This window comes from Saccopteryx leptura, chromosome 4, assembly GCF_036850995.1.
Source record: "Saccopteryx leptura isolate mSacLep1 chromosome 4, mSacLep1_pri_phased_curated, whole genome shotgun sequence".
NCBI lineage: Eukaryota > Metazoa > Chordata > Mammalia > Chiroptera > Emballonuridae > Saccopteryx > Saccopteryx leptura.
The window spans coordinates 177360673-177388031 of NC_089506.1; the positions used below are offsets into that span (position 1 = coordinate 177360673).

The following is a 27359-nucleotide window of genomic DNA, read 5'->3' on the forward strand; positions in this document are numbered from 1 at the left end:
CCGTGAGTGGCAAGTAGTCATTTTATTGGACCAAGATGAAATGCGCCCACTTCATCTGTGGGTGCCTCTGAGTCTCTGAATGGATACCCATGCAAGACACTTAGAGCACTCTAGTTAGTTTGTTTTTATTTCTTAAAGGAAAAGAAGACTTTGTGCAGGTGTTCCTCAGTGGTTCTCAACTTCTTTTGTAATGGACCGTTCTGTGAATCTGATGAAAGTTTGGGGTGGGCGGAGGGGGAGGCTTGGTAACCAAGGACAGCTGTGGATCATTCTAGTACATTATCTGAAAGTGAGTCCCTTTCAACAGTTATTTAAATGATGTGTTAACAAGATGCTTCTTAAGACTAATGAAAAGATAACAGGAGAGGAAATTGGGTAAGGACGAGGAAGGGTCGGTCTCCAGGAGAGAGAAGCAGCAGTGTTCAGACTGTCAGAGGAGCAAAATGGGAGGCCCCCAGTCTCAGGGCAAAGGACACACCACCCAGTGTGAGGACATGCTGACAGCCCCAGAGCCCACGCGGGGCTGCTAGGGGTCAATGGAGCTTAACCAGGGAAGTTCTGCTCTCCACCTTGATAGGAGTGCTGTGTGAGCCCAGGAAGCCTGCGGCAGGCGGTTACCTGCATTTCAGCTCTAATGCTCCCCAAGGCTGAGGCCTCAGCTGGTCAAGCTGCTTCATGTCTTTTAATCTGAAGTGACTTTGAGGTTTTCCCACTGAAAGTGGGAAGAAATCGCAGCAGGCACACAGGGTTGCGGGAGGCCTGCCTGGATAACCCGACTGAAACGCCTGGCACGTGGTGGGATTGCAGCAGGCGGCTGTTCTTCCTCCCTCCTTCTGTTAGCCTTAGGTTTCTTTTGCGGGAGAGGTTCCTTTCCTAAGGAGCTGGATTTTAGAGGGACAGCAATCACTAGCTGCCCCGAGGGTCACTGTATCTCTCAGAACTCAGATGCCTTTGCCAAGGTGAGAAAAATAAGTGTTACTCCTCAGCGCCACCCACAGGTAAGATGCCTTCGGTGGGCCGCAGGGCTGGCACAGTCTCTGGGGGGCAACACACAAAGACCGGAGAGTCTGTGGGGCCGTCCTGCGAGGGTCCAGGAAAGAGAACCCCCCGCCCTGGCACAGTCTCTGGGGGGCAGCGCACAAAGACCGGAGAGTCTGTGGGGCCGTCCTGCGAGGGTCCAGGAAAGAGAACCCCCCGCCCTGGCACAGTCTCTGGTGGGCAGCGCACAAAGACCGGAGAGTCTGTGGGGCCATCCTGCGAGGGTCCAGGAAAGAGAAACCCCCGCCCTCACTGAGGCTGAACCTTCCCCCAGGACAGTAACTCCAGCAGGGGACACTGTTGGGAAAGGTCCGAGGCTGTCAGCAAAGGCGGTTCCCCCTAAGGGTTACTGGACAACTCTCCCTAGTGAAGGGAAGGAAGTCCTCAGAAAACTCCAATAGGGGAGAGAACCAGAGCCGCTCAGGCCCAATGCCTCATCTTTAAGGTTGATGAAAATGCTATGAAAATAGGGGTTCGCCCTTCCCTTCGTTCTCCTTTTCCTCCCCTTTCTATTAATATGTTCTCCAAGATCCACTTAAAAGTTTTTCAACAAAAACATATCCCAAAGGCTTAAATATCCCTAGCTTTGTTTGGTGGTGTTCATTTTAAAGGGAACAAAAGGGGAAAATGGCAACATGAATTTTGAAAGCTAAAATGAAAATTCAGGACCGAATGAATAAACCCTTTTATATGAATGGGGTGGGGGAATTAGGTGATAGCAAAAACGGAGTCAGATCAGTATGAGGTGCTGATGGGGGACCGTGTGGGTGTTCACTCAGGAAGGAGGAAGGAACAGAGCTCTGGTTGGCGGAGTCTGAGTATTAAGCAGAGGAATAGTATGTCCACAGGACCCTGTGGTCCTTTTGAGGGTCAACACATGTCACTTCTGTTGTTTCCGCAGGGTGATTGCCAAATGCAGTACTGGCTTCTTCATGGCAAAGTGTTTCTTCATCCAGTTTCCATCAGATCCTTAAAGAACCACCCCTCCCCTCTTTGAATCCTTTCTTCTGTATCCTTTCTATTTCACTTTCTCCCCCTGGGCTCTTTTTGTTGGGCAAAAATAGATTTAGTGTCCTGGTATGGATTGTTGAAAATAGCACTAGCTAGTAACCTTGTAATCATAACAACTCAGAATCAGTATAAATGACATTCTTATCTGGAACATTTTCAGTGGGAGCCCAGGCATTATGTTTATCAGAGGGAAAACGTTAGGTAACTACAGAGCAGTACCAGGTCTGTGTGCTTTGAAGGGCTATCATTTTGCATGCCTGTTATCTGATAGGCTGAGTGATAAAGCCCAGGGTGGGAGGGAAGCGGGCAAACAGGGGCATTCCCAATCTCAAACACTACCGATAGGGCTGTAAGCTGGCAACCTCTACATTAAAATTTAAAACACGCGTCCCGTTTGACCCAGCCATTCCACTTCTAGGAACTTATTCTTCGTTAATAATTGGACACAGGCAAGAACGTATATGTTCACATGTATTCTTAGGATAGCCACTGCAATAATACATGTAATAGAAAAAAACCAGAAACCTTTTAAATGATGATCTAACTTAAGCAAACCTAGTTTAACTAAGGCTAACTTAGTTGGGGTGCTGCCACGTGATGAGCTCCTGTTGAACCATGACTGAAAGCAGAAGAACTATCTGTTGACTTTGAAAGATGATGACGATATGTTATGAAATTCCAAAGGAATGTGTATAATACCTTGTTTAACTAAGAGGGAGGTTAGTGGGGCAAGGGGTAGGCATGCTTATTTGGCATTTAACTTTGCAAGAGGGGATTGGGGGAAACAGGTGTGAGGTAAGACCTCAGCGGTTACGATTTGAATTTCCCTAATGGTCAGTGATGCTAAGCACCTTTACATGTACCTGTTTGTCATTTAAATATCTTTAGAAAGTGCCTCTTCAGGGTTTTTCTTTTTTTTTACTGTTGAGTTGTGTGTATTCCTTACAAAGTTTGGATATCAATACCTTCTCAGATACGATATATGGTTTGCAAATATTTTCTCCCATTCCATAGATTGATTTATCATTTTGTTGATTTATTTATTTATTTGTTTGTTTATTTTGACAGAGACAGAGAGAGAGTCAGAGAGAGACAGATAGGGACAGACAGGAAGGGAGAGAGATGAGAAGCATCAATTCTTTGTTGCAGCTCCTTAGTTGTTCAGTGATTGCCTTCCCATATGTGCCTTGACGGGGGGTGGGGGAGGGGGCTACAACAGAGCAAGTGACCCCTGGCTCAAGCCAGCGATCCTGCGCTCAAGCTGGTGAGCCTGCACTCAAGCCAAATGAGCCCGTGCTCAAGCTAGCTACCTTGGGGTTCTGAACCTGGGTCCTCCACATTCCCAGTCTGATGCTTTATCTACTGAGCCACTGCCAGGTCAGGCTGTGCAGAGCTTTTTAGTTTGATGTAATTTGCTTTCAAAAATTTTTGCTTTGGGTCCTGGCCCATTGGCTCAGCAGTAGAATGTCAACCTGACATGTGGAAGTCCTGGGTTCGACTCCCGGTCAGGGCACACAGGAGAAGCACCATTTGCTTCTCACCCCTCCCCCTTCTCTCTCTCTCTCTCTCTCTCTCTCTCTCTCTCTCCCTCTCCTCCCTCCCTCCCTCCCCCACAGCCATGGCTCTAAGGGTTGGAGCAAAGTTGGCCCCGGGTACTGAGGATGACTCCATGGCCTTGCCTCAGGCACTGAAATAGCTTGGTTATTGAGCAATGAAGCAGCAGCTCGAGATGGGCAGAGCATCCTCCCAGGTAGAGGGCTTGCCAGGTGGATCCCAGTCAGGTCACATGCAGAAGTCTGTCTCTCTGCCTCCCTGCTTCCACTTAAAAAATTTTTTTTTTTCCTTTGTTATTTGTGCATCTGGTGTCATAACCATGAAATCATTACCAAGACCAGCAGGACTAACGTTGAGGAGTTTATCCCCTATGCTTTCTTCTAGGGATTTTATGTTTTCAAGTCTTACATTTACGTATATTATCCATTCGAGTTCATTTTTGTGAATGTTGTAAAATTGGGGTCCATTTTCTTTCTTTTGCATGTGCATATTCAGTTTCTCAGCATCATTTGTTGAAGAGAGTATCTTTTCCCTATTAAGTATTCTTGGCTCCCTTGTCAAATATTAGTTGACTGTGTATGCATGGGTTTATTTCTGGGCCCTCAATTCTGTTCCATTGGTTTATGTATCTGTTTTTATGCCAGTATCATACATTTTGATTACTATAGCTTTTTAATATTGTTTGAAATCAGGAAATGTGATGCCTCCATCTTTTGTTTTCTTAGAATTGCTTGGTAGTTACGTACAAATTTTGGGACTTTGTTTTTCTATTTCTGTAAAAAATGGTATTGGGATCTTGACAGGGATTGCATGGAATCTATAGATGGCTTTGGATAGTATAGACATTTTAACACTGTTAATTCTCCCAATCTGCTGAATGCAGGATATCCTTCCATTTGTTTGTGTCTTCTTCAATTTCTTCATAAATGTCTTCTAGTTTCCAGTATACAGATCCTTCACCTCCTTGCTTAAATTTATTCCTAAATATTTTATTGTTTTTGATACTATTTAAATAGGATTGTTTTCTTTATTATATCATTCTCAGACAATTCCTTGGTAATGTTCAGAAACACAATTGATTTTCTTATGTTGATTTTGTGTCCTGGAAATTTACTGTCTTTACGGTTTTTTGGTGGACTGTTTAGGATTTTCTGTATATAAGCTCATGTTATCTACAGAGACATGTATGCTACTTTTAAATTCTGAGATTGTATGTTATGAAGCAGCCTTAAGATGTGTGGTTTTATTTGGTACATGTAAGAGCAACATCTTTCTGCTTCAGAAGGATACATCCTCTGGGAGGACAGGGCTCAAGTACATGAACCATTTTTTTTTAGTGAGAGGAGGGGAGGCAGAGACAGACTTTCCTATGCACCCAGACTGGGATCCACCCAGCAAGCCCCACTAGGGGGTGGTGTTTTGCCCATCTGGGGCCCTTGCTCCTTTGCAACTGGAGCCACGGAGTTGTCAAACTTTTTATAAAAACCGCCCACTTTTGCAGTGCTGGTAGATCTGGTCCCTACCGCCCACTAGTGGGCGTTCCAGCTTTCATGATGGGCCAATCGCGGTGCTGTTTGGTTGCACGGTAGGGACCAGGTTGACCAGCACTGCAAAAGTGGGTGGTTTTTATAAAAAGTTTGCCGACCCTGCCGGGGCCAACTCATTCCAGTTGAATCATGGCTGCAGGAGGGAAGGATAAGAAAGAAAGAGAGAGAAGTGAGGAGGGGTGGAGAAGCAGATGAGTGCTTCTCCTGTGTGACCTGACCTGCAATCGAACCTGGGACATCCACACGCCGTGCCAACGCTCTACCACTGAGCCAACTGGCCAGGGCTGCACATGAACCATTTTTATGTGTATAGCTTAGCTTGTAAATTAAGTGCTAAATTGTATGCATTGACTTATTCAACAAATATTTGAGTGCTAAGCATTTATGTGTGAAATCTGGGATTAATGTCAAGAACAAAATTAAGTTAGTTTTCCACACTGTAGATAAATTTCTTCAACTGTAATTAGTATACATATATAGAGGCATTGTAGTATAGTGGTGGTGTCTGTTTTGTTCACTCATGAGTCTTCAGCAAGTGGGACAGGGTCTGCCTAATAGAGCCATTCAGTAATGGCTGTGGAATGAATAAATGCTCATAGAAATAGTACGTGCCCTCTGGGAACTTTCAAACTACTAATAAAATCAACTTTTCCCATCATTTATAGGAGGTTTCTCTATATATCTCTCCCTTATAAACACCAGTGGGTTTCCTTGACATGCTGGGTTGGGAAAGGTTGATTTGGCCATTAAACATCAGGAGAAGGAAGACTCCAGGAGTATGGGAACTTTATCTTTTGGACTCGCTAGTCTATCTCTAACAACTAAAACAATACTTGGCACTGCTTAATAAATTTTGGGGAGGGGAGAGCACCCTAGATCCAAGGGTGAGACTGTCTCAGTCTGCTAGTTATACCTTATTTTTCATGTAAGTGTGTGTGTGTGTGTGTGTGTGTGTGTGTGTGTGTGTGTGTGTGACAAATGAATGCAATGAAGGATTCAAAGTCGGGGAGTGGGTCTTGATTCAGACCTGGAGGATGGGACTCTCAGAGCCAGGTCACAGAAGTTGGTGTGAGCAGAGTGTGTGTGTGTGGAAGATAGTGGAAGTTGGTCAGACTAGAATTTTGAGGTTTCATAGTGAGAAATAGTAAGGAAAACGCTGGCTGGTTAGTATCAGATCTGAGAAAAGGAGTCTTCAGAATTGTGCTGAAGAATTGGGCCATCAAAAAGAGGGACTTGAAGATTTTTGAGCAGAAGAGGGACAAGTTGAAAGTGGCGTTGAAAGGAGATTTGACATCTGGTGCAAGATGGGTTACAATGAAGTGAGTGGGGCTGAGCCAGCTCAGAGGCACTTGCAAATCCAAGAGTAAGAAATGAGTGGTCTAGCAAGGAAAACAGCATGAAGGGGGGGGGGGGGCTTGAAAGAAGAGTCAGTGAAGCAAAGCGAGTGTGAGGAGTCAACTCTGAACTCCAGGATTAACTTAAGTCAGGTTCTGAATGCCCTGTCGTCTTCATGATGATGTCTAGAACAAAATTTGCATATCATGCACACTCTCTGTGTCTAGGAAATGTTCTCCTAATCCAGCATTTCTAACCCAAATCAGAGAGAACTTGAAACATTCACATTAAGTGGAGGTCAAGTCACTGTTTTGGGTTCTTGCAGAACCAGGGAGGCAATATTGCATGATGGTTAAGACTGCAGGGGTCCCCAAACTTTTTACACAAGGGGCCAGTTCACTGTCCCTCAGACGGTTGGAGGGCCGCCACATACAGTGCTCCTCTCACTGACCACCAATGAAAGAGGTGCCCCTTTCGGAAGTGTGGCGGGGGGCCGGATAAATGGCCTCAGGGGGCCACATGCGGCCCGCGGGCTGTAGTTTGGGGATGCCTGGTTAAGAGCATGGGCTTTGGTGCCAGAAAGAAATGGGTACAAGTTCTGATTTTGCCTTAGTTAAGTTTCTTAAACTGCCTAAGCCTCAATAACCTTGTCTTTCAAATGGGAACAGTAATGCATCTCTTTTATAGTGTGTCCTGGGTCATATGCATCAGAAACAAGTTGCTGATTATTATTGTTCCTGAACTACGAAAAGGATCTCTACCATGTGTGAATGCATGTATGTGTCAACTTGCTTTTTTTCTAATTAAAGACACAGCAGTCAATCTGTTAGCATAACGAGTAGGCTGGCACATGGTTGATGGGGAAGCCATAGGCATGTTACCGGAAAAGAGGACCTGGCCCTTCGAGTCTGCCTAGGGCCACCGGTTGTGTGAGCGTTCTTGATGTTATGCAGAAAAAATTTCACAATTCAAGTCGAGTCCTGGTGATTTTGTGAGTTTGTTCATTAAAGCTGGGACAATGGAAACAAGGAAGGGTATGGGACAGAAGAAGCAATTGGAGAGCCTAGGCAGGGTTGCTTTGGCTCAGTGGGAAGTCAGAGGAAAGGGGGCCTTGGAGACAGGTTCGGGAAGGTACCTGCATGAGCTGCCTCTGCCCATTACTCCCCTGATTGCAAGTCTCCTGGGAACCTTAAAGTTCTGGAGATACACATGTGTGGAGGAAGACGAGAGGAAAGGGGAAGGGCGAGGCACGGTGTGCTCCTGGGAAGGAGAGTGCACCGCGTCCTTTGTTTTGAGGGTTTTTAAAGTTTAGGAGAGAATTTTTTTTATTAATTAATTAATTTATTTATTTATTCATTCATTTGAGAGAGAGAGAAGAGGGGGAGGAGCAGGAAGCATCAACTCCTATATGTGCCTTAACCAGGCAAGCCCCAGATTTTGAACCCCCGACCTTTAACCCACTGTGCCACAGGTCAGACTGGAGAGGATTTTAATAAAATATTCATCAGCTTTTCCAGGTGTCCTCATTCAGGGTCCGGTGTCTACTGACTCATGAGCCCCGGGGCAGGCAGTCATTAGTCATGTAGCTGGTCCTGGTGCTGCCCACCTGGTTTTGCTGCTTTTCTGGGCCTGGAGCTCAATACAACTAAGGCCTAGATGTTATCTCTAAGGAGGTGACATTGTGTATCTGATTTGCTGGGCCAGTTTATTCAGTTTCCCCATTTTCCTTGCCAAGGACTTTTCCTACGTTTTCTACTCTCCTGCCTCAGCCAGAGACAAGCTTGGGGAGCAGTGCCCTCGGGGGCTCTGCCAGGCCGTTCTCTGCAGAAACTGGAACTGGGCCCACTTTGCTGAACGGACTGAGGACTCTGACGTGGGGTGTAACAGGCAGGAGGGAAGACTGCCCGCTACTCATGGCCATGGAGCTTTTGTACAGGTGTCAAGCTTTGCTGTCACCTCCAGGTAGGTCCCTGGTAACACCATCGCCTGTGAGCATGTACCTCCTGGGAAGGGCTTGATTTCCGTCCCCCTGTGGGCTCTCTGGGTGTCTTGCCAGCCCACAGATTGTTCATTGTTTTTAATGAACTCAGCCTTTGTCCAAGGCCGGTTGAGTGGCGCTCATTAAAGAGGTGACAGCCGTAAAGTTGTCTTCATTGTGGGGCTGGCGTGGTCACCCTGTGGGGACGGAGCTCTGTTTTTCCTCTCTGTGAAGCTTGGTTTCTGAACTTCCCAAACCATGGAGTGTTTTAAGATGCAGTGTTAACATTCAAGTAAATCTTTCTGCTCTCGTTCCTGACCAACCAAAAGGAGAAAAATGTTTGCAGATCATAGCTACAGTTCCCTTTCTCCATGTCCTTTCTCCTTTTTTTCTGTTTACTGTCATCAAGGAGATTCCAGTACTAAGGACTATTCTAATGTGGGGGACTGCAGCGCCTTTTTGTGTTGTGTTATATTGATCCAGAGATTTACTCAGTATCGTTGATATACTCTAGGGAAGAGAATCTCACACTTGGCTACCTATTAGAATCTGTTGGCTTCAAAACTTGGATGCCTAAGACCTAGCCCAAATGAATTAAATCAAAATCTCGGGGGCGGGGGGGCAAGACTTGGAGTCAGTATTTTTCAAAAAGTCCTCAGGTCCTTCCAAATGTGTAGGCAAAACCCAGTGTTCTAGGACTGTGGCTCTCAGCCCTTGGCAATTTGGTCCTTTCTCTACCCCCAGGGGACACTTGGCAATATCTGGAGACATTTTAGGTTGTCACAAGTAGGTCAGTGGTGTGCTACGGGCATCTAATGGGTCGAAGCCGGAGATGTTGATGGACAACCAACTGGGCACAGGACAGCTTCACTTAACAAATATAATTATCGGGCTCAAAATGTCAATAGTACTAGGTTGAGAAACAATGTTTTAGAAGAATCAGGCTTAAGAAATGAAATAGGACAGAGCAATGCAGATGCCTGTTGTGAGGACATCATAACACGTAGAAGTTTACATTTTTGGCCTCCCAGCAAGATGAGAGAGAAGTGGCTTAGTAGATGCCTCTCTCCCTTGAGTCTCTTCTGTCCTGCCCAGTGGTCCTGGCCTGTCCTAGTGGCTGGTGCACCCCCTGGCTCTGATTTTTGGGAGCAGGATCTATTCCCATGGGTCCATAACTTTACTGTACTTGAATGGTTTGGAAAAAGACTAAAGTTAGGAAAATTAAACCTATAGAAATAAGTCAAGCTAAATAATTAAAAAACAAGCTTTTGAGTTGCTTATTTTCTTATATAGAGTTTCCTAAAATTAGGTAGTGAACCATTTGAAAGTGAGTTTACATGGGCAGTAAGAAATCTGATTTTATGTGTTGTGGAGAGTTCTTTCTCTTCTTTCCGTTAGTGCTGTGCAATTTTCTTTAATTTTGATACATTCAGAAGTACTTTCATAGCAGGCTAACCATGCCATGTATTTATTATATTGTGTAATTAACATTACAAACTTTCTCTCCCTCCACCGTTTTTCAGTGTGACACACATAAAAATTCTTTGCCATTAGTAGGTTATCTTTTTCTTGTGTACATTGTCAAATTTAAAGTGTTTAATCGAGATAGTGAATTATAAAATTAAATATTAAGTATACTCAAAATTGTTTTTGTTTCCAAAACACTGATGGAAGTGGGTACTTAACAGCTTTTGAAGTTGTTCTGAATTCATTGATCTTCTGCAGGTGGTTGATTGCCATTTCTTTCTTTCTTTTTTTTTTTTTTATATTTGTCCTTTTAAAGGGATATTAAGAGATTTCAAGTGGTATTTTTTTTTTTTTTTTGTATTTTTCTGAAGCTGGAAACCGGGAGGCAGTTAGACTCCCGCATGCGCCCGACCGGGATCCACCCGGCACGCCCACCAGGGGGTGATGCTCTGCCCATCTGGGCGTTGCTCTGTCGTGACCAGAGCCACTCTAGAGCCTGGGGCAGAGGCCAAGGAGCCATCCCCAGTGCCCGGGCCATCTTTTGCTCCAATGGAGCCTCAGCTGCGGGAGGGGAAGAGAGAGACAGAAAGGAAGGAGAGGGGGAGAGGTGGAGAAGCAGATGGGCGCCTCTCCTGTGTGCCCTGGCCAGGAATCGAACCTGGGACTTCCGCACGCCAGGCCGACGCTCTACCACTGAGTCAACCAGCCAGGGCCGGTATTTTTAATGTTCTACATCAACCCTTTATACTAAAATTAAATTAATATATCTAACTCTAGGGTTATGACTGTAGAAGTTTTTTTCAGTTTTCTCCTTCCTTTTTTTGCTATTGCATGAATACTTTGACATTTCAGGGCCTACTATATGCATTTTTGCCTTAATTGCTATAATAGCTTTAAAAATTGTTTTAGCCTATTCTAGTGTGGTTTGAGGTACTGAGCCAATACTCTCAGGTGCTGGGTGCCTATTATACCTAGTGGTTAGAATGTTTTAAATTAAGACTAGACAAGCAACAGCTCGTGTAATATTTGGCATGAATGCTCCAAACTTCTGTGTTGGAATAACATATTCTGTTTCTTCATCTTGAGTTTTAGCAATGACTCTATAATCCAAGGGATACTTTAATTTTAATCTAAGCCTGGTTTTTGTAGCTGTGTTTTTAACTTAATTCATAATTGCATTTAATTTGGCTATGTAAACATATTCAGGTTTTTCTTCTGACTTTGGACTTTCGTTGTATGATGTTTGCAGAAAATTAATCCAAGTTTATGGTATAGAGACTTTTTCCTAAAAATTTGATTGTTATGAGAACCATTACAAGGTATGCTTAATAAGAAATGGTCAAATATTCTCCTGACAGTCTGAATGTGCATATATGATGTGTGTGAGTGTTGGGGGTGGGGTTGATCTGTGTTGGGATTGGGGAACAGGATGAGGAGGGGGAGAATTAAATTAGTGCTTAAGGAATGAATGACTCAAGCCTGAACTTTGAAGTAGAGATAGCCTGGAACCAGGGTTATTATGGGTTATTTGTATATATATATTGGTATAACTTTATTCCAAAATGTTTGTCTACACCTTTATCATACTAAAGAACAGCTAGGTGAATTAGTAGCCCCAGTCTAGATACTTCATAGAATTGGAAGCTGTTTGTACATACATGTAAAAAGAACTGGTTTGGTTTGGGGAGTACTGGAATAACAGGGCGGGGCAAGAGTTAATAGTTTGCGAATGTTTGAAAGACATGGAAGAGGAATGGGATACATTCAGCATATCCTGAAGGCACAGGACCAGAGCCCGGGGGTTGAAATACAGAAGAACGGATTCTGGCTGGGTTCAAGGCGTGTCCAAAGAGATCATAAATCATGGACTGGTATCAGGGAGCTCGTGGAGGGAGTGAAGAGGTGTAGGAATTCACTTCCATTTTGGCTGTCAGGAAGACCACAAATGGGATTGGACACAGGGGATTCCCACAGTGGACTAGAAGTGGACACTGAGTTAGATCAGAAATTTTCAGCTGCTGTGCACAAGAATTTTGAAAACATACAATACCTGGCTATTTAGTCAGGGGCACTGATCTCTCTTCTCTTAGGTTGGCAAAAAAAAAAAAAAAAAGACAACAGCCAACACAACAATAGTTGCCCAGTATGAACAAATCGAAATTATATCCATTTTTTTTGTCAGATTGGCAAAAATATATTTATTTTTTTGGTGTGCTGCAAAATTTTAGTAATTATACTGCTCACAAAATTTAGGAGAATATTTCAAAATGAATATGGAGTGATAAAATATCCCCTAGTTTTTGTGAGCAGTAGAGGATATTTCAAAATGAATATGAAGCAATAAAATATCCCCTAGTTTTTGTGAGCAGTAGAGTTTATCTGTGCCATGAGACAAGAAGGTTGGAAACACTAGATTAGATGGACACTGGACATTGAACATTGGATTAAGTTCCATTACAGACTATCCATTCTGTGATTTTAGCACATATTACGTCCCCTGAAAAATAAAAAATGAAGCTATCTCGCAATTGAAGGGGAATTTCAGATTCATTAGTTCAGGGCCCCTCATGGCTTTTTCTCTACAGCTTCTGCAAGTCCTCCTGCAGTTACAGCCCCTCTATCACAAGATCAGCTTTCTCCAGAAAGGAGCATCCTCATCAGTGTCAACCCGTGCCTTTTTTTTAACCTGTCTTAAAAAGCAGGTGCAGAACGAGATTCCTCAATCCAAAGACGCCCTCCAGCGCTAGCCCCGCTCTCTCCCCTCCGTTCTGCTGGAGCTCCCCAATCCGTTGTCTCTCCTGCCGTCTCCCCTGCGCGCTGCTCTTCTCATCCTTCCACTTCTCCAAAAACCGGTTTCTGCTCACGTGGTCAGAAGCCTGGGCCCCTCCATCCTCGTTTTACTTAGGTGCAGCAGTATTCTGCATGGTTCATCCTTCCCTCTTCTTAAAACGCTCTCTGCTTGGCTTCCAGGGCTTCCCAGCCGCTTCCCCACGTCCATACCTCTCCTCGGCCCCTGCTGCCGCCGCGGGCGCAGTGGGCTCTGCTTCTCCACCCCTGGAGCCCTGGCCGGGTCTTCACCTGGCTTGTGCTGTTAAAAAAAACAGGGCTAGGTCTTAATTTGAGTTTAATTAATTTAAAATCTCTCAAATTTCATGGGCATCAATATTATCAGTTTTTAAATTTTTGTCTTGTTTTTTGTTATCTGGGTATACTGATGTGCAGCCGGGATCAACAATCCCAGTGATTTCATCTAGGCCCGAGGAGTAAATACCAAATACTGGCCAATGACTCCCAAATACAGGTAGGTTACACATCCTTTCCCAAACTCCAGGCTTGACTGCTCCGTTGTCTGTTTTACATTTCCTGTAGGAATAGGCATCTGGATTTCTACCCCGCCCTCCCAAACTGCACTGCTCCACACTATGTCTGCTTTCCCAGTCTACACACACACACACACACACACACACACACACACGCGCGCGCACGCGCGCACACACACACACACCCTCATTCCCTTGGCACTCCACAGCTAATCCAACCGCAAGTCTGCCAGGTACGTCCATCTCCTATCTCACCGTGACTACTGCTATTTCTCAATAGCCTGTCCCCCTCACCACTTCTCACGTAGTCAGAAGAGTTCTTACAAAATCCATCAGACCGTGCCATTCCCTTGCTTCAATCCATCCTGTGCCTCCCATCACAAGTACTGAAGTCTGCCTTTCTTCCCATGAACTGGAAGACTCCCTGACCTGGCCGCAGCCCAGCTCTTCAACTTCATCTCTGACACCCCCTGCTTTCCACACTCCCGTTAGGACCACCCTGACTGCCTTGCTGTTCCTGAACCTTTCCAACCTTGTTCCTGCCTCAGAGCCTTTGCACCCACCCTTCCTTCTGCCCAAAGGTGCTTCCCCCTACCATGATCCTTGGCTCTCTGCCTCACTCTTTTCAGCTTTCTGCTCAGATGCCACGCCAGGAGAAGGCCCTTCCAAAATGCTTCTTTTTCTTCTGGTTTCTTCCCACCTTTGCATCGCATGTGTCTCTGCTGGACATCCTGTTTTCTTGGCTGTTTTATTGGAACTTCGTCACTGCTCTCTCCCCTACACTGTAAACCAGGGGTCCCCAAACTACGGCCCGCGGGCCGCATGTGGCCCCCTGAGGCCATTTATCCGGCCCCCGCTGCACTTCTGGAAGGGGCACCTCTTTCATTGGTGGTCAGTGAGAGGAGCATAGTTCCCATTGAAATACTGGTCAGTTTGTTGATTTAAATTTACTTGTTCTTTATTTTAAATATTGTATTTGTTCCTGTTTTTTTTTTTTTACTTTAAAATAAGATATGTGCAGTGTGCATAGGGATTTGTTCATAGTTTTTTTTATAGTACGGCCCTCCAATGGTCTGAGGGACAGTGAACTGGCCCCCTGTGTAAAAAGTTTGGGGACCCTTGCTGTAAACAATGCCATACCTCATAGGTGACAAATAAATACTTTTGACTGAACAACAGAGTGCCACTCCTTGAGGCCTGATTCTAGAATCTTGCATTTTGTCACTCCTGTGGCCCTTGGTTCCTCCTCTAGCCCCTGAACAGTCCACGCTGCCATAGTCTACTGCGAAGTTTATTTCAGACCTAGTCTCTTACTATGTTGCCTCCCATTTGACCCCTTCCTGCTCACAGATGCTTCCAGAAATCGAGAAGGTGGGGAGGAAGTAGAGCAGCACCCAGCGTTTCAGTGACGGCGGGATGGATGCCTTTTCCTTCTCTCCGAACTGCTCAGTGCATGGCCCCACTGCTCTGTTCATCCACGCCGTTTCCCTGTTGGTCCTTTCTCTCTGCTTCTTCTCACTCACCTTCCTCTTCTTTGTCCCTCTCTTAGGCGTTGGCATTTCTTAGGACTCTGGGCTCTCTGCTCATCTCTCTCCCTTGGAGATCCTACACATTCCTGGGCTTCACATTCTCACATGGCAATGGGCTCCAAAGTGATATGTCAAGTGTGGCCTCTTGTCTGAGCTCCAGGCCTGTATGTCCAGCTGTGAAGTGGTCATCAGTGCTTGGATATCTCACAGGCAGCTCTCATCCAATAGGCAGTAAGCTGAATTTACCTTCGCTCCCAGGTTTCCCCTCGGTAAATAATCTAGCTGATCACCCCGAAAACCTCTTCCCCTACCTCACCCCTGTGCCAATCGAGTGCCAGTATGATCAGTTCTCCCGTGAAATGGCTATAGAACCTGTATTCTGCTTGTCAGAGATTCCTGTCACCAACTAAGACCAAGACACCATCGTCATCTCTTACCTAGATTACTTCAGGGACAGTTCACGTGCCATTACTTCCCACCCCCACAGCCGTCTGGCTTTCTCTGCGGCTATTGGTCTTTATCAGATGTCTACCTAATTGTCATCCTTGGTTAAGATGCCTTGTTGGAGTTTTAATAAAGTCTAAAATTTAAAATGGGCTTATAAGATTTTTAATAACCTGTTCTCAATCCAACTGTACTTATTGGAGTTTCTTGGAACTATCTGCTGTCCTCACTTCATAGTCCCACCCCACTGTCCCAGTACATCATGGATGTCCCCCGGCCCCCTTGTTTGTTAACTCGGGGGGCTACCATTGGGCACAGTAGAGCCTCTATAAGTATGTATGTGTTGAATGAATGCAGGAAGGCATTAGCCCTGGATTGTAATTGTTAGTTTCCTCAAATTCTCATTTAATTTACCTTTAAAAATTTAAAGTCTTCCAAAGTCAAATTTCTGTTTTGTCATGTAGTCCCATGTATATGTTTCTCTGAGCTCTTTAGTTTCCAGGGGATTATTAAAAATGGAACTAAGGCCTGGCCAGTTGGCTCAGTGGCAGAGCATCGGCCTGGCGTGCAGGAGTCCTGGGTTCGATTCCCGACCAGGGCACACAGGAGAAGCGCCCATCTGCTTCTTCACCCCTCCCCCTCTCCTTCCTCTCTGTCTCTCTCTTCTCCTCTCGCAGCCAAGGCTCCATTGGAGCAAAGTTTGCCCGGGCGCTGAGGATGGCTCTGTGGCCTCTGCCTCAGGTGCTAGAATGGCTCTGGTTGCAGCAGAGCGATGCCCCAAGATGGGCAGAGCATCGCCCCCTGGTGGGTATGCCGGGTGGATCCCAGTTGGGCGCATGTGGGAGTCTGTCTGACTGCCTCCCCTTTTCCAGCTTCAGAAAAATACAAAAAAAAAAAAAAAAGGAACTAAAAGAAGCACATGAGATTCTGCTAGCAAATCACTTTCAATCTGTGCTCGTTGAATGGCCTTTGAGGCCTGAGTTTTGGAGGCTGCCAAACGGGACTTGGAACCAAACCACCTTTGTGACCCAGTGTCGGGCAGGGAGGCACACCGGCGGGATGGGCCCCGGCAGTGAACTTTTTCAGTGTGGCTGTGCGTAAGCCGGGATCCTGACGTCTGAGACCTGTTGTGACTTGTCTGAACTGTTTATGAAATTCTCAAACCTGTTTGGGAAGAAGGCTTGATCACAAGACTGTGTTTCGGGCTTGAGCAGTAAAAGTTAACTTAAAAGAGATAGACAATGGCCAGGGAAGGGGGTGGGCAGATAGAAGAGGGTAAGAGGGATAAAGGGTGATGGACGAACACTTGACTTGGGGTGTGAACACACATACAGTTTGCAGAGATATGCTGTAGAACTGGGCACCTGAGACCTATATAACTATGTTAACCAGTGTCACCCCAATAAAACTCAATTAAAAAAGAAAGAACTTAAGTTAATCTGTGATATGAAAGTGGGACTGTTGGTGTGAGTTGTAATGACTCTAAAGGAGAATAGGGAAAGGTTTTTTTCCCTCAGAAGATCCAGGTCAGAATTTCAGACTTCACCCCCAGGGCTGGGAGATTCTGGGTGAGGTTTCCGGGTCTCCTTCTCCCAGAATTTCTATCTCTAACTCCTTCGGAGCAAGGATTAGAGGGGCTGAACAGGCAGGGCTGAGTCAGAAGGGTAAGCAAGAAGGGAATGACACACTTCCTGCTCTGAGTTCTAGGGAGTTTTCCTTTTTATGGTTTGTTTTTCTGTTTTGCTTTGAAGATACCCTAAAAAGACAGACAGTTGCCTGGGCCATCTCTTCATCAGCAGCCTTGATTTATTTGTGTGATCTCATAGAATATACACACTGCCTGCTATACAGTCTTGTGACTCACAGATTTGTTAAAACCTTTTTTCTTGTTGTAAAAGTATATATAGTATGTTTAGTATATTTATCAATGACAATTTGACCAAAAAAAAAAAAAAGGAGAAAAGAGATATTCCTTAATTTCATCACTCATCCAGAAAAAAAATAAAGTAACATGGTGAATGTATTACAGCAGGCTTTTATCTGTGTGCCTGTAGTTTTTCCTCTATAAAATTTATGTACTAATTATTATAAATTCTCTGCTTTTATATATTGCTTTGTAGCCTTTGTGAAGACTTCTCATGTTATTAATTACTCCACGAGATCATTTCTAAAGACCGTGTTACATGCCGCTAGATGGATGTACCACACTTCATTTAACCAGTCTCCCATTTGAAGAGTCAGGCTGTTTTGTTTCCACCGTTGGCATAACAACACACAACTCCCTTGAACTACAGCTGTCTACACTTGTCTCTATTTTGCTGGATATATTCCTGGAAGTGGTTCAAAGAACATGTGGAGTTTTAAGGTTTTGATCTTTACTGCTGCTTTGCCTTCCAGACGTTTTACCTGTTTTACATTCCCACCGTGGAATATAAACTCCTTACCATGTCCTGTGTGGCCCTTACCTATTCTGGTCTTTGCCTGATTCTCAACTCCACCTCACACCCCTCTTGCCTGTGCTCCCAACGCAGCAGCCGCGCCGGCCCTTTCTCACTCCTTTCCCCTGAGTGAGTCCAGCTTGTCCTGTCTTGGGCTGGAGTGCCTGCTCCTCCTCTGGCCCTGGTCTATGCCTCCAGTGCCCCCTCTGCCTCAGAGGTTGCCACCAGAGCCCTGGTCCTTCCCGTGCTAGCAGCTCTCACAATCTGTCCTGCATTTATGTCTGTGTATACTTGTTTGCCGTCTCTTTGTCCTTGAATGTCAGTTTTGTGGGACAGGAGACCTCGTATGTTTTACTTCCTACTATGTCCCCATGCCACAGGTGCTGGATAAATTCAGGCTGACTTTGTTGGGTGAGGGAAGAGCTCTCCCGTCGCCTAGGAATGCAGTGGAATGGGGGTAACAGATCACTGCTCTGGGGAGCAAAACAAGCTGAATGCTGTGAGGAAGCTTCCGAGTGACAGGGAGACAGGAGTGGGTGCCGGAGTCGGGCTCCAGGCGTCCTGACGGGCCTCGTGAGGGCTGAGCCTCGGGAGCCTGCAGTGCTTCGTAGCTGGAGGTGGGGGAGAGGACCCGGGGGCCAGGGAAGGCGAGTAGGCGAGTGTGCAGAGGCACAGAGGTGGGCGGAGGGCCTGAGGCCACCTGCAATCCCGTGCTGGCAGCGCACCCTCTGACCAGGAGCCGGGAGGGGTCACACAGGCCTCGTCAGAGGGACATGGTGGAGTGAGGGCCGGAAAGCGCTTGTTAAGCTGAACTCTGGGCAGACTGTGACGTGATGGTGACAGGGCTCTGCTTTGGGAAGTTGTGCGGGGGGGCAGCTGAGTGAAGGGAAAGGAAGTACAGGCCAGAGGAGGGGGCAAGCAGACAGCACCCCAGAAGTGGGGGAAACGGGACATGGTGGCTGGTGGGGGCAGTGAGGTTCATGGTGACACCCAGGTGTCGAGTCTGAGTGACAGAGGGGACTGAGATATGGAGCCCAAGAACAGAGGCTGTTTGGGGATAAGGAAGTGTATGTTTGGTTCAGCCTGCCCCCTTGCTGTATTAGTGAGCATTTGCTAGAGTAATCGCGACCCTGTGCCCTCCTCTGTCCCGAAGGGCCTTGGGTGATGAGAAGATAGAAGGAGACAAATATACTTCAAGGTAGGGGACTCTGGGCTCCCATGGCCCTTCCTCATCTGTAGGAGTAGGGATACTTAGAGGGGAGGAGACTCTGACACCCCCCCAAGGGACAGGAGGGGGTTTGCTGGCAATCTCTGCTCCCTTGTCACAAGCAGAAGGAGCTTGTTTGATGTCAGCTAGTTGTGAGGTGAACTTGTTTAGGTGTCAGGCTTAGGAGGCCAGGGTGGAGGACAGGTGCTGATTGCTGGGCGCTCCTGCATGGGGGCTCTGGGTGTGCATGGGGCACGATGCAGAAGGGGGTGGCACAGTGTCTTTCCGCAGACGGTCAGAACTACTAGGTGTTTCCCTGGGGGAAAAATCAAAGAGAAACTTGACTCAAGACATGTTGTGGGTTTTTTTTGTTGTTGTTTGTTTGTTTTTTGTATTTTTCTGAAGCTGGAAACGGGGAGAGACAGTCAGACAGACTCCCGCATGCGCCCGACCGGGATCCACCCTGCACGCCCACCAGGGGCAACGCTCTGCCCACCAGGGGGCGATGCTCTGCCCATCCTGGGCGTCGCTCTGCCGCGACCAGAGCCACTCTAGCGCCTGGGGCAGAGGCCAAGGAGCCATCCCCAGCGCCCGGGCCATCTTTGCTCCAATGGAGCCTTGGCTGCGGGAGGGGAAGAGAGAGACAGAGAGGAAGGAGGAGGGGGGAGGTGGAGAAGCAAATGGGCGCTTCTCCTATGTGCCCTGGCCGGGAATCGAACCCGGGTCCCCTGCACGCCAGGCCGACGCTCTACCTCTGAGCCAACCGGCCAGGGCCAAAATTTAAAAGTTCCTGGAAGTTATTCAAGTTTGAAAGTAATCATGTGGGTAAAACGACAAAATGGCAAAGCTCTCTTTCCTCCAAAGAGGGAACGGGAGTAGATCTGCTTTGCTGGCGTGCTCTGGAAAGTTGTCTTTTCAAGAAACCACCATCTGCTACCTTTACAGCAAAGGGTTTAACAGAATCCAAATGGAAAGGCGACTAGGAGGAGCGCCGACGAGAAGACAGCAGGGCTCGGTGGACGAGTGACCATCCAGACCGGGAGAAGAATCAGCGATGACAGGATGACGGGGTGGTGATGGGAGCCAGGGCGCTGAAAGCAGAGAAAAGTGATCAGGCTTGGCGATGGAGGGCGGGTCAGGAATTCAGCTTGGGAAATATCATATGTTGTGTATTAACTAGAAATTCTAGAAATTTATAGACATTTACTTTGAACCAGGGAGTTTTTCTTGGCAAATTGAGAGTTTAATTAGTTTAATATTTTATTACTAGGGATCATGTTCAATTTCACGTGAAGGTTGGCAATGGAAGAATGCTATAAAATGTCAAGACTCTGTGTATACTCAGGTCAGGAGAAAATAAACTGCATTCAAGCGCCAGCATATTTATTGCAGCAGATGCTCAGTGTTTCTGTGCTTCGTGAATGCTGGTTTAGTGTTTTCATTGGTGGTATAAGTGTGAAGAGAGATTTGAGCCCACATCACAGGGAGACAGACATAAATGCTCATGCTGGAGTCCTGACACCCGGCTCTCACCACAGCTGCTCAGCCAAGCAGCCAGCGGTGGGATTTGGGGGCTTGCCTTCGGCCTCTTTGGGCTGTCTCATTCTTCTTGCTTGTGAAATGAGGTTAGATGATATCAGAGGTCTCGCCAATACTGAAATTAGGTGATTCTAAGAGAGGAAAGAGAAAGACAGTATTTTTTGTTTGCTTCTGAGTAGCATTTATAGAATTTATACTTAAAACATGGAAACACATACTATATGATAGAAAGGTCTGCCTTCCCACACTAACTCTCTGTGCTGCCTCTCTGAGGGGAAGCCATGAATGACAGCTGAAATGATGACAGCCTCGAGAAGCCCCCACCCCAGTGCTCTCTTAGGGGCCAGCGCTGGCCCTGGCCGCTCTGTTCACACTGTTTATCTCACTGCTCTGCCTGGCCTTGAAGGGGAGGTCGCCAGGTGGCCTTTCTATTTTCCAGACAGTTCCATATTTGTGCTTTCTGCCTGGTAAACCAAGGACACTTTCATGATACGATAAGAACGGGGGAAGAGAGCCAACAGATTGGAGCAAGACATGCCTGCATTCCCATTCTGGCAGTGCACTGAGCAGGTATATTACATTTATGGCGCTCAGTTTCCTTGCCCTTAACCAGAAGGTAATGGGGCCCATCTCCCAGGGTTCTGGTGAGTGCATGCAGGGAAGCATCCAGCAGGTGCTCAGCCAGAGGGGTTTCCCCACCCTTGTCTCGGCACACACTGTGCCCTTTGCTGCCTGCGTGAGGCCTCCGTGGGTGAGAGGATAGGTCTGAGCACCTGCCGGCTTTGTGATGGGATCTGCAGATGCTTCTGGAGCACCTGCCAATGTCAGGCACGTCCTGGAGTCATTTCCCCTCAGACTGTCTCCTTTCCTGCTTCACCAGTGACTCTGTATTCTTTGAAGAAGAGGAGGGGGGCAAAGAAAAGTGGAATCATGGAAGAAGCTCTGGTTAGGCCATGGTTTTAAGGAGGCCCTTACACGAGGTCGGGTGGCAAAGAGCACAGAAGAAGAAGGTGCAGAGAGAGTGGATGGAGAGTGGGCGGTGGGGGGAGCTGGAACAGAGAGAAAATACTGCTCTGGGCAACCAGCGTATCTTGCTCTAGGGACTAAGGAGTGGCTTGGGAATGCCAGCGCCTGAAGGTGAAGGTGTTTGCAGACGTTTCAGTTCTGTCTCTGTGACTATAGAATAGGACAGAAAAAAAGCAAAGATATCTTTTCCAGGCAGGCACATTTCATTATTCTTGTGGTGATTTTGTTTAATGTGCTGCTCATAAAGATGTAGGTGGCTACAAAGGAAATATTTTTCTTGGGGTGTGTAGTGAGCAGACAGTGAAACTAGGACAGAGAGAGAGAGAGTTCTGGAGATTGTTCTGGGAGGGTAGGGGCCAGGCCTCACGGCTTCTCTTCCCAGCCCTGCCTCCTCTTGCAGAGCCCTGTTGAATATGATGCCTAACCTCTTTCGCTCAGTCAGTCTTTTTGGAAATTGGGATTGCCATCCACTTTCGCTGGGTGTGGGGCCAGTGAAATGATTGAAGTGATAGTGCCTTGCTCCGAGATGCCTAGATAGTATATACACAATGCAAGCTCACAGAAGAGGAGGATCTAGTTTTCTAATAGCCACCATCTCGTGGTTGCAGATATGTAGAAAAGAACTATCAGATAAGTGGAAAAGAACTATCAGATAAGTGGAAAAGAACTATCAGATAAGATGGACCCAGACTTCTCTAATGAAGGCTCACTCAGTATCATGGTGAAGCTCTGGAGTGCCTCATCACAGGCAAGGCTCACAGCTGCACTCCAAGGGGTGGGGATTGGGAGCACCCTACTTCCGCTGCAGAGAGCCACCAGTATTTCACTAGACTTCTTTGTCACTGGGTCACCAGGCAATGTTTCTAGGGCTGGAAGTCCCTGCTGCCTCCTCTACTCTCCTTGCCTAGATCATGGGTGATGCGTCTGCATTGGGCCACCATCACAACTGTTGATACTTGAATCTTCCGAGAGTGTCCTAATTTGCAAGTCCTAGGGAAGCATGAAAGAGCTGTGTTCATGTCTACAAAGGCGACCAAAGAGAATTAGATATTTTATTACCTAAAGCTATTCTGTGAGTTTTCATGGCTCCACAAGTCTCCTTGATCTTGAGCCACTCTGATTCTTCTTTCTTTCCAAAGTAGGAGGAGCAGAATATACTATAATGACAAGTACTGGGATTGCTTACAACAGCAGACTTTGACTAGGTCTGAGCATGTGAGACCTGGGCATTGTGGTCTCAAAGATGAGAAAAGCTAGGGATGTCTTAAGGAAACGAACCCCTGCCTGATCTGTAGCCCATCCAGATGTGTCGCTTTCTATTCTCCCGTTGCTGCAGAGCTCTCTACAAAATCAGGAATTGGTCCTGCTGGATGTGGAGGTGCCCAGTTGATACATGAGGCTATAACACTTCACCCTTCTGTGCCCTTGCCTGGTGTTAGGACTGTATTAATACCCCCCTGATTGTGCCAGGGGCGTGTGTGAGGGCTCTGCCACCACGTTGACTGTTGTTTTTATGTGATGCTCTCTGACTCTTCCTCCAGCCTTCCTTCCCACAGCCTCCCTGGGCTGCTCCTTTCTCCCCTGTTGGAAGTGGACAGAGTGGTTCCTGGTAGCCACCTGGCCATGCAGCTACCACTGGGCCACATTTTCAGGAAATGTGAGACCAGTCCCTCTGTTTAGATGTTGCATTTCTACTCTTTGTACTCTGTAACTTTCCCTTGGAATTGCCACTGAATCAGGGTTTGGGAAATCCTTGTGAGCTAGAAACCGACATTCCCAGGACAAGTATTCTCTTGACATCTTCTTTGACCCTTCGTCCCTGATGAAGTCATAGCATGAAGGGGCCAGTCAGAATTGGGGAAGATAATGCAGAGAAATGCAAGAGTATGGTTTCTAGAATGTAAACATCAAACTGTTAGGAGTTAGGCACATGATAACGTAGGCTAAAGAAAATGAGAAATGTATCATCTGTTTGTAAATTGATGTTGATTTGGTATCTCTTTCAGCCTCCTCCCCCAGGAGTGGGAGTTAATGCAGGTCAACAACCATGTGCGTTGTCATTTAAGCACTCACTCAGGATCAGGCAATATGTTATTTGCTTCACATGGTTCTCTTTGCATCTTGGTAGCAATTCTCTGAGGCAGGTGATATGTTAGTCTATTTTGACAGAGAACACAATTGCTCACAGAGGTAGAGGAATTTGCGAGTCTACAAAACCAGGAAGTGGCGCCGCTGGAGTGTGAACCAAGCCCCCTAGATTCCAGAACACTTGACTGTTGCTTTTCACTTGGTATCTTTAGTGCTGAGTTCCCGATAGGCTCCAGGCAGCATGGGATTGCTTCAGAGGATAAAGATAAAATCAAGAAACTTAGATAAGCTACCAAAGAAAATGTGAGTACAACTGTGATTAGGTACCCAGAAAGCTCCAGAGAGGTGGCATGGGGGTTAAAGGAAGACTGAATTCCTATTAGTGGGTGAGGGTCCTCAGAAAAAGGCTTCGCACAGGTTGTGTTCCTGAAACGCGCCAGGTGGAACTGGACGAATCTTACCTGGTGGGGATGGAGAAGGGAAAGATTTGTGGGTGGTGATCACTGTTAAAGCGCTGGTAAATACATAAGCCTCTAAAAGACTATTAGATAGAATGTATGCATGTATCTGCGTGTGTATGTGTGTATTGTGTGTGTGTGTCTGAACACAGTCACGTGTACATTTTTAAATGTTATTTTTAAATTTATTGAGTTGACATGGTTTGTTTTTTAAAAAGGATTTTATTTATTCATTTTATAGAGAAGAGAGAGAAAAAGAGAGAAAGAAAAAAAAGAAAAGAAAGAGAAAGAGAGAGAGAGGGAGGAAAGGAGAGAAGGGGGAAGGAGAAGGAAGCAGCAACTCCCATTTGTACCTTGACCAGGCTAGCCCGAGGTTTTGAACGGACGACCTCAGTGTTCTAGGTCAATGCTTTCCGCACTGTGCCACCACCACAGGTCAGGCAGACATGGTTCACTTAAAAAAAAAAAAAAAAGACAACTTATATTCCCTTCCAAAGCAAAAGACTAATGATTTTAAGTAGTAACATCGACTGAACTTAGTTCCCTAGTTTCCTGACGAGAACACCTCCAAGCTGCACTTACTATTAATAGATATTCATGTTTATACTGGCCAGGTAGGAATGAGGTGTTTGAATTTCTTCTTTTTCAGGCATCTATGATTGGGGCTGCTCCCCCACCCCATTTTTTTTTTAAGTATGTACTCTTTTTTTTTTCTAGCATGTTGAAACGTTAGACTTCCTGTTTCTGCTTGATTTTGAAAATACCTCCTGTGCGCCTCTCACAGGTAATCGCCCAGTCTCCGTGTAGCCGTGGATCACAGGTAGCAAGTGCAGGCAGCAACCGGTCCATCCCCACTGGGATGTGGAGCCCTCTCTGGATTCACAATTAAAGGCTACCTAATGCATTCCACCACAGGTGACGAAACGCACCTCCCAGAATAACAAGCAAGACAACTTTTAAAGTGACTGTTGTTGACCAGTGTCGTCTGTGCGTTTGTTTGGTAAGCTCATGTGGTTTTTTCCCAAAAGGACGGTGTATACTCCTTTGAGTTATTTCGGGGAAAACCGACTCTTCCTGAAGGTGAGACAGATGCCATAGGACACATACCAACAGGGTGGCTGTGTGTGTTCCTCCCGTCTGTGTGATTCCGCTAAGACTCTGTGAAGCTGTTCTGAGCGCTGCAGGGAGAAAATGCTGAAACTAGGTGAGTTCAAACTGCCGGGAGACCGAGGCGTGATGTCCGTGTTGGAATCTGGTGGAATGCTCAGATGACTGAGGAACCCGGTGTTGCTGTCTACCAGGAAATGACTTTTGGCCGTGGCTTTAAAGTGGTTGTGTTGAACAAATCACAGCTTTTCTTTTGCTGTGACTCTGGCTGTGGAGAACGGGTATTGAGCTGAGGGAGGTTTGACAATTGTGGGTGAAAAACCTGGCATCTGAAATTTGCATGTAGACAGTTTCATTTACAGACAAATGAAAGTTTGAAATGTTTCAGAAATGGGGCTCGGAAAACATTGGGTAGCTTTTCCACGTAAAGTTTCTTCTCTACAATTTCTATTCGTTTATTTAATGCTAAGACACCTCTGGTCTGGCGGTGGCAGTAACGCCAGGTGATGGCCTGCAACCACCAGGGTGTTTATTTTTGTTTCCCTGTTGTGTAGATGTTTGTCACAATATTCCCGCTACCATTTCCTCTAACAGCTGATAAGCAATTTTTTCCTATATATAAGCCCTTTTATATTTTTAAAATATATCTTTGGCTTGTTTTTGGCTGTATTTAATACTTCTACAAGTAGACAGTTTTGTTTTTAAGGTAAATTGGAAACGTTTTTGAAATGAAGAGAGTATTTTAAATAATCCTTAAAGTTATCTTGATATATACACATTTTTTTAAGTTTATATATATAATTATAGTATTTGTTGAAGTTAATCTAGGATATTTTGCTCCAAAAACTTTCTGGAGCTTAAATTGAATGCTAGGAAGGAACTAAAAATCGAAAGACATAGGTGGGTATTAATATATCTAGTTTCTTGACTCATTAATTAAATGCTTGGCAGCTACTGCTATTTCCTACAGCCATGACTTCTTCTGTTATACGGAATGTTAAATGTACATTTGCCTACCAGATGCCCAGAGCCGTGCCTGTGATTCTCTGTCAGCTTTCTTTACGTATGTATATAGGCACATTCTATGGATATATAAAAATGGTTATGTGTCTGGGACTGTATATCATGGCATTTATACAGCTGGGATCAGAGCCAGGTTTGGTTAGGAAGGTTTTATGGGAGTGAGTTTGGGGTAGAGTTCCAAAGGGCGGGTAACTAATATACTTTGGCAGAAAGAAGCAATGTACATAAAGCTTCCAAGGCTGGAGTAATTGAGTCAAATACATTCATGAGTAAGCATGAAGCATTTAAGAGCATGTTATAAATCACTGGTTGAAAATAGCCAGGCTAAAAGGGAAGAGGCAGGGGTATAAGTGTAGAAGAGAACAAGAGGGGCGTGTGGGAGCTTCTCTAGTCTATGTTGCTGGTACGTTTCACCCTTGGATACCAGCACCCTGTTGCCATCTGGTGGAACTGGCCCAGATGTACCTGGGAGCGTCACTCACCTCTTCTCACTTTACATTGAATTAATAGTGTGGTATCTTGGTGGTAGAGAAGTTTACTTTTCTTTCGCCCATGGATTTTTATGTGAAGAATTAGATAAAGAAATGGATGTAACTATGGTTTCCAAAATTATATTAATTTTGTCTTAGAAAAAAATGGAGTTGAAAACCAACGTATATATTTAAATATGTAAAATATATTTATCAAGTAGGAATAATTTCCCACAGAAATGTATTTATCAGATACAAAGAATTTCCCACAGACAACATTAGGAGGCTGTGGCATTGCGGGAGCGCAGGGTGTACATGGCCCTTTGGCTCAGGGCGCGGAGCATGCGGGACGCAGCATTGCAGAAGTTCTGCAGCGGAGTGGAAGTGTGTCACATCTGGCTGTGGGTTGGCTTGTTTTTCACGTGCTCATAAAGTCCATCCTGGTACAGTGGTGAAAAGGAGACCCCTGATCCTCGATCCCACAGCCCACAAACCTCAAAGCTGGAAGACACTGTAAAGAGCTATACCGGTCCTCCCTTCTCCCCTTCCCTGCTCATGCACCCATTCACAGGAACGTGCTGACTTCCTGTCACGTACCAGGTCCTCTTCTGGGGACCCGTGAAACACCAGTGAACAAAGCAGCTAGAAGTCCCTGCCCGTGGAGAGCCAACCTTCTAGATAAGAAGTACAACAAAAAGTACAACATTCAGAGGTAGAGCAGGGGAAGCAAGATCAATGGAAAACTAAACTAAGTATTTATGTTAGATACAACTTTTAAAA

At 45.9% G+C, this 27359-nt stretch overlaps 1 protein-coding gene across 2 annotated transcripts in view; it reads left to right on the top strand.

The window, feature by feature from the left end:
* TNFAIP8 (TNF alpha induced protein 8) overlaps positions 1-27359 on the top strand; it is a 130454-nt gene that overhangs the window by 39057 nt on the left and 64038 nt on the right. The window contains exon 2 of one of the 2 annotated variants that reach the window (XM_066382075.1): positions 25008-25183. The exons of the other annotated variant lie outside the window; for it this stretch is intronic. Coding sequence (XP_066238172.1) covers positions 25171-25183 — 13 coding nt within the window. The 5' untranslated portion in view covers positions 25008-25170. The remainder of the gene's footprint in view (positions 1-25007; positions 25184-27359) is intronic. 2 annotated transcript variants of the gene reach the window in all.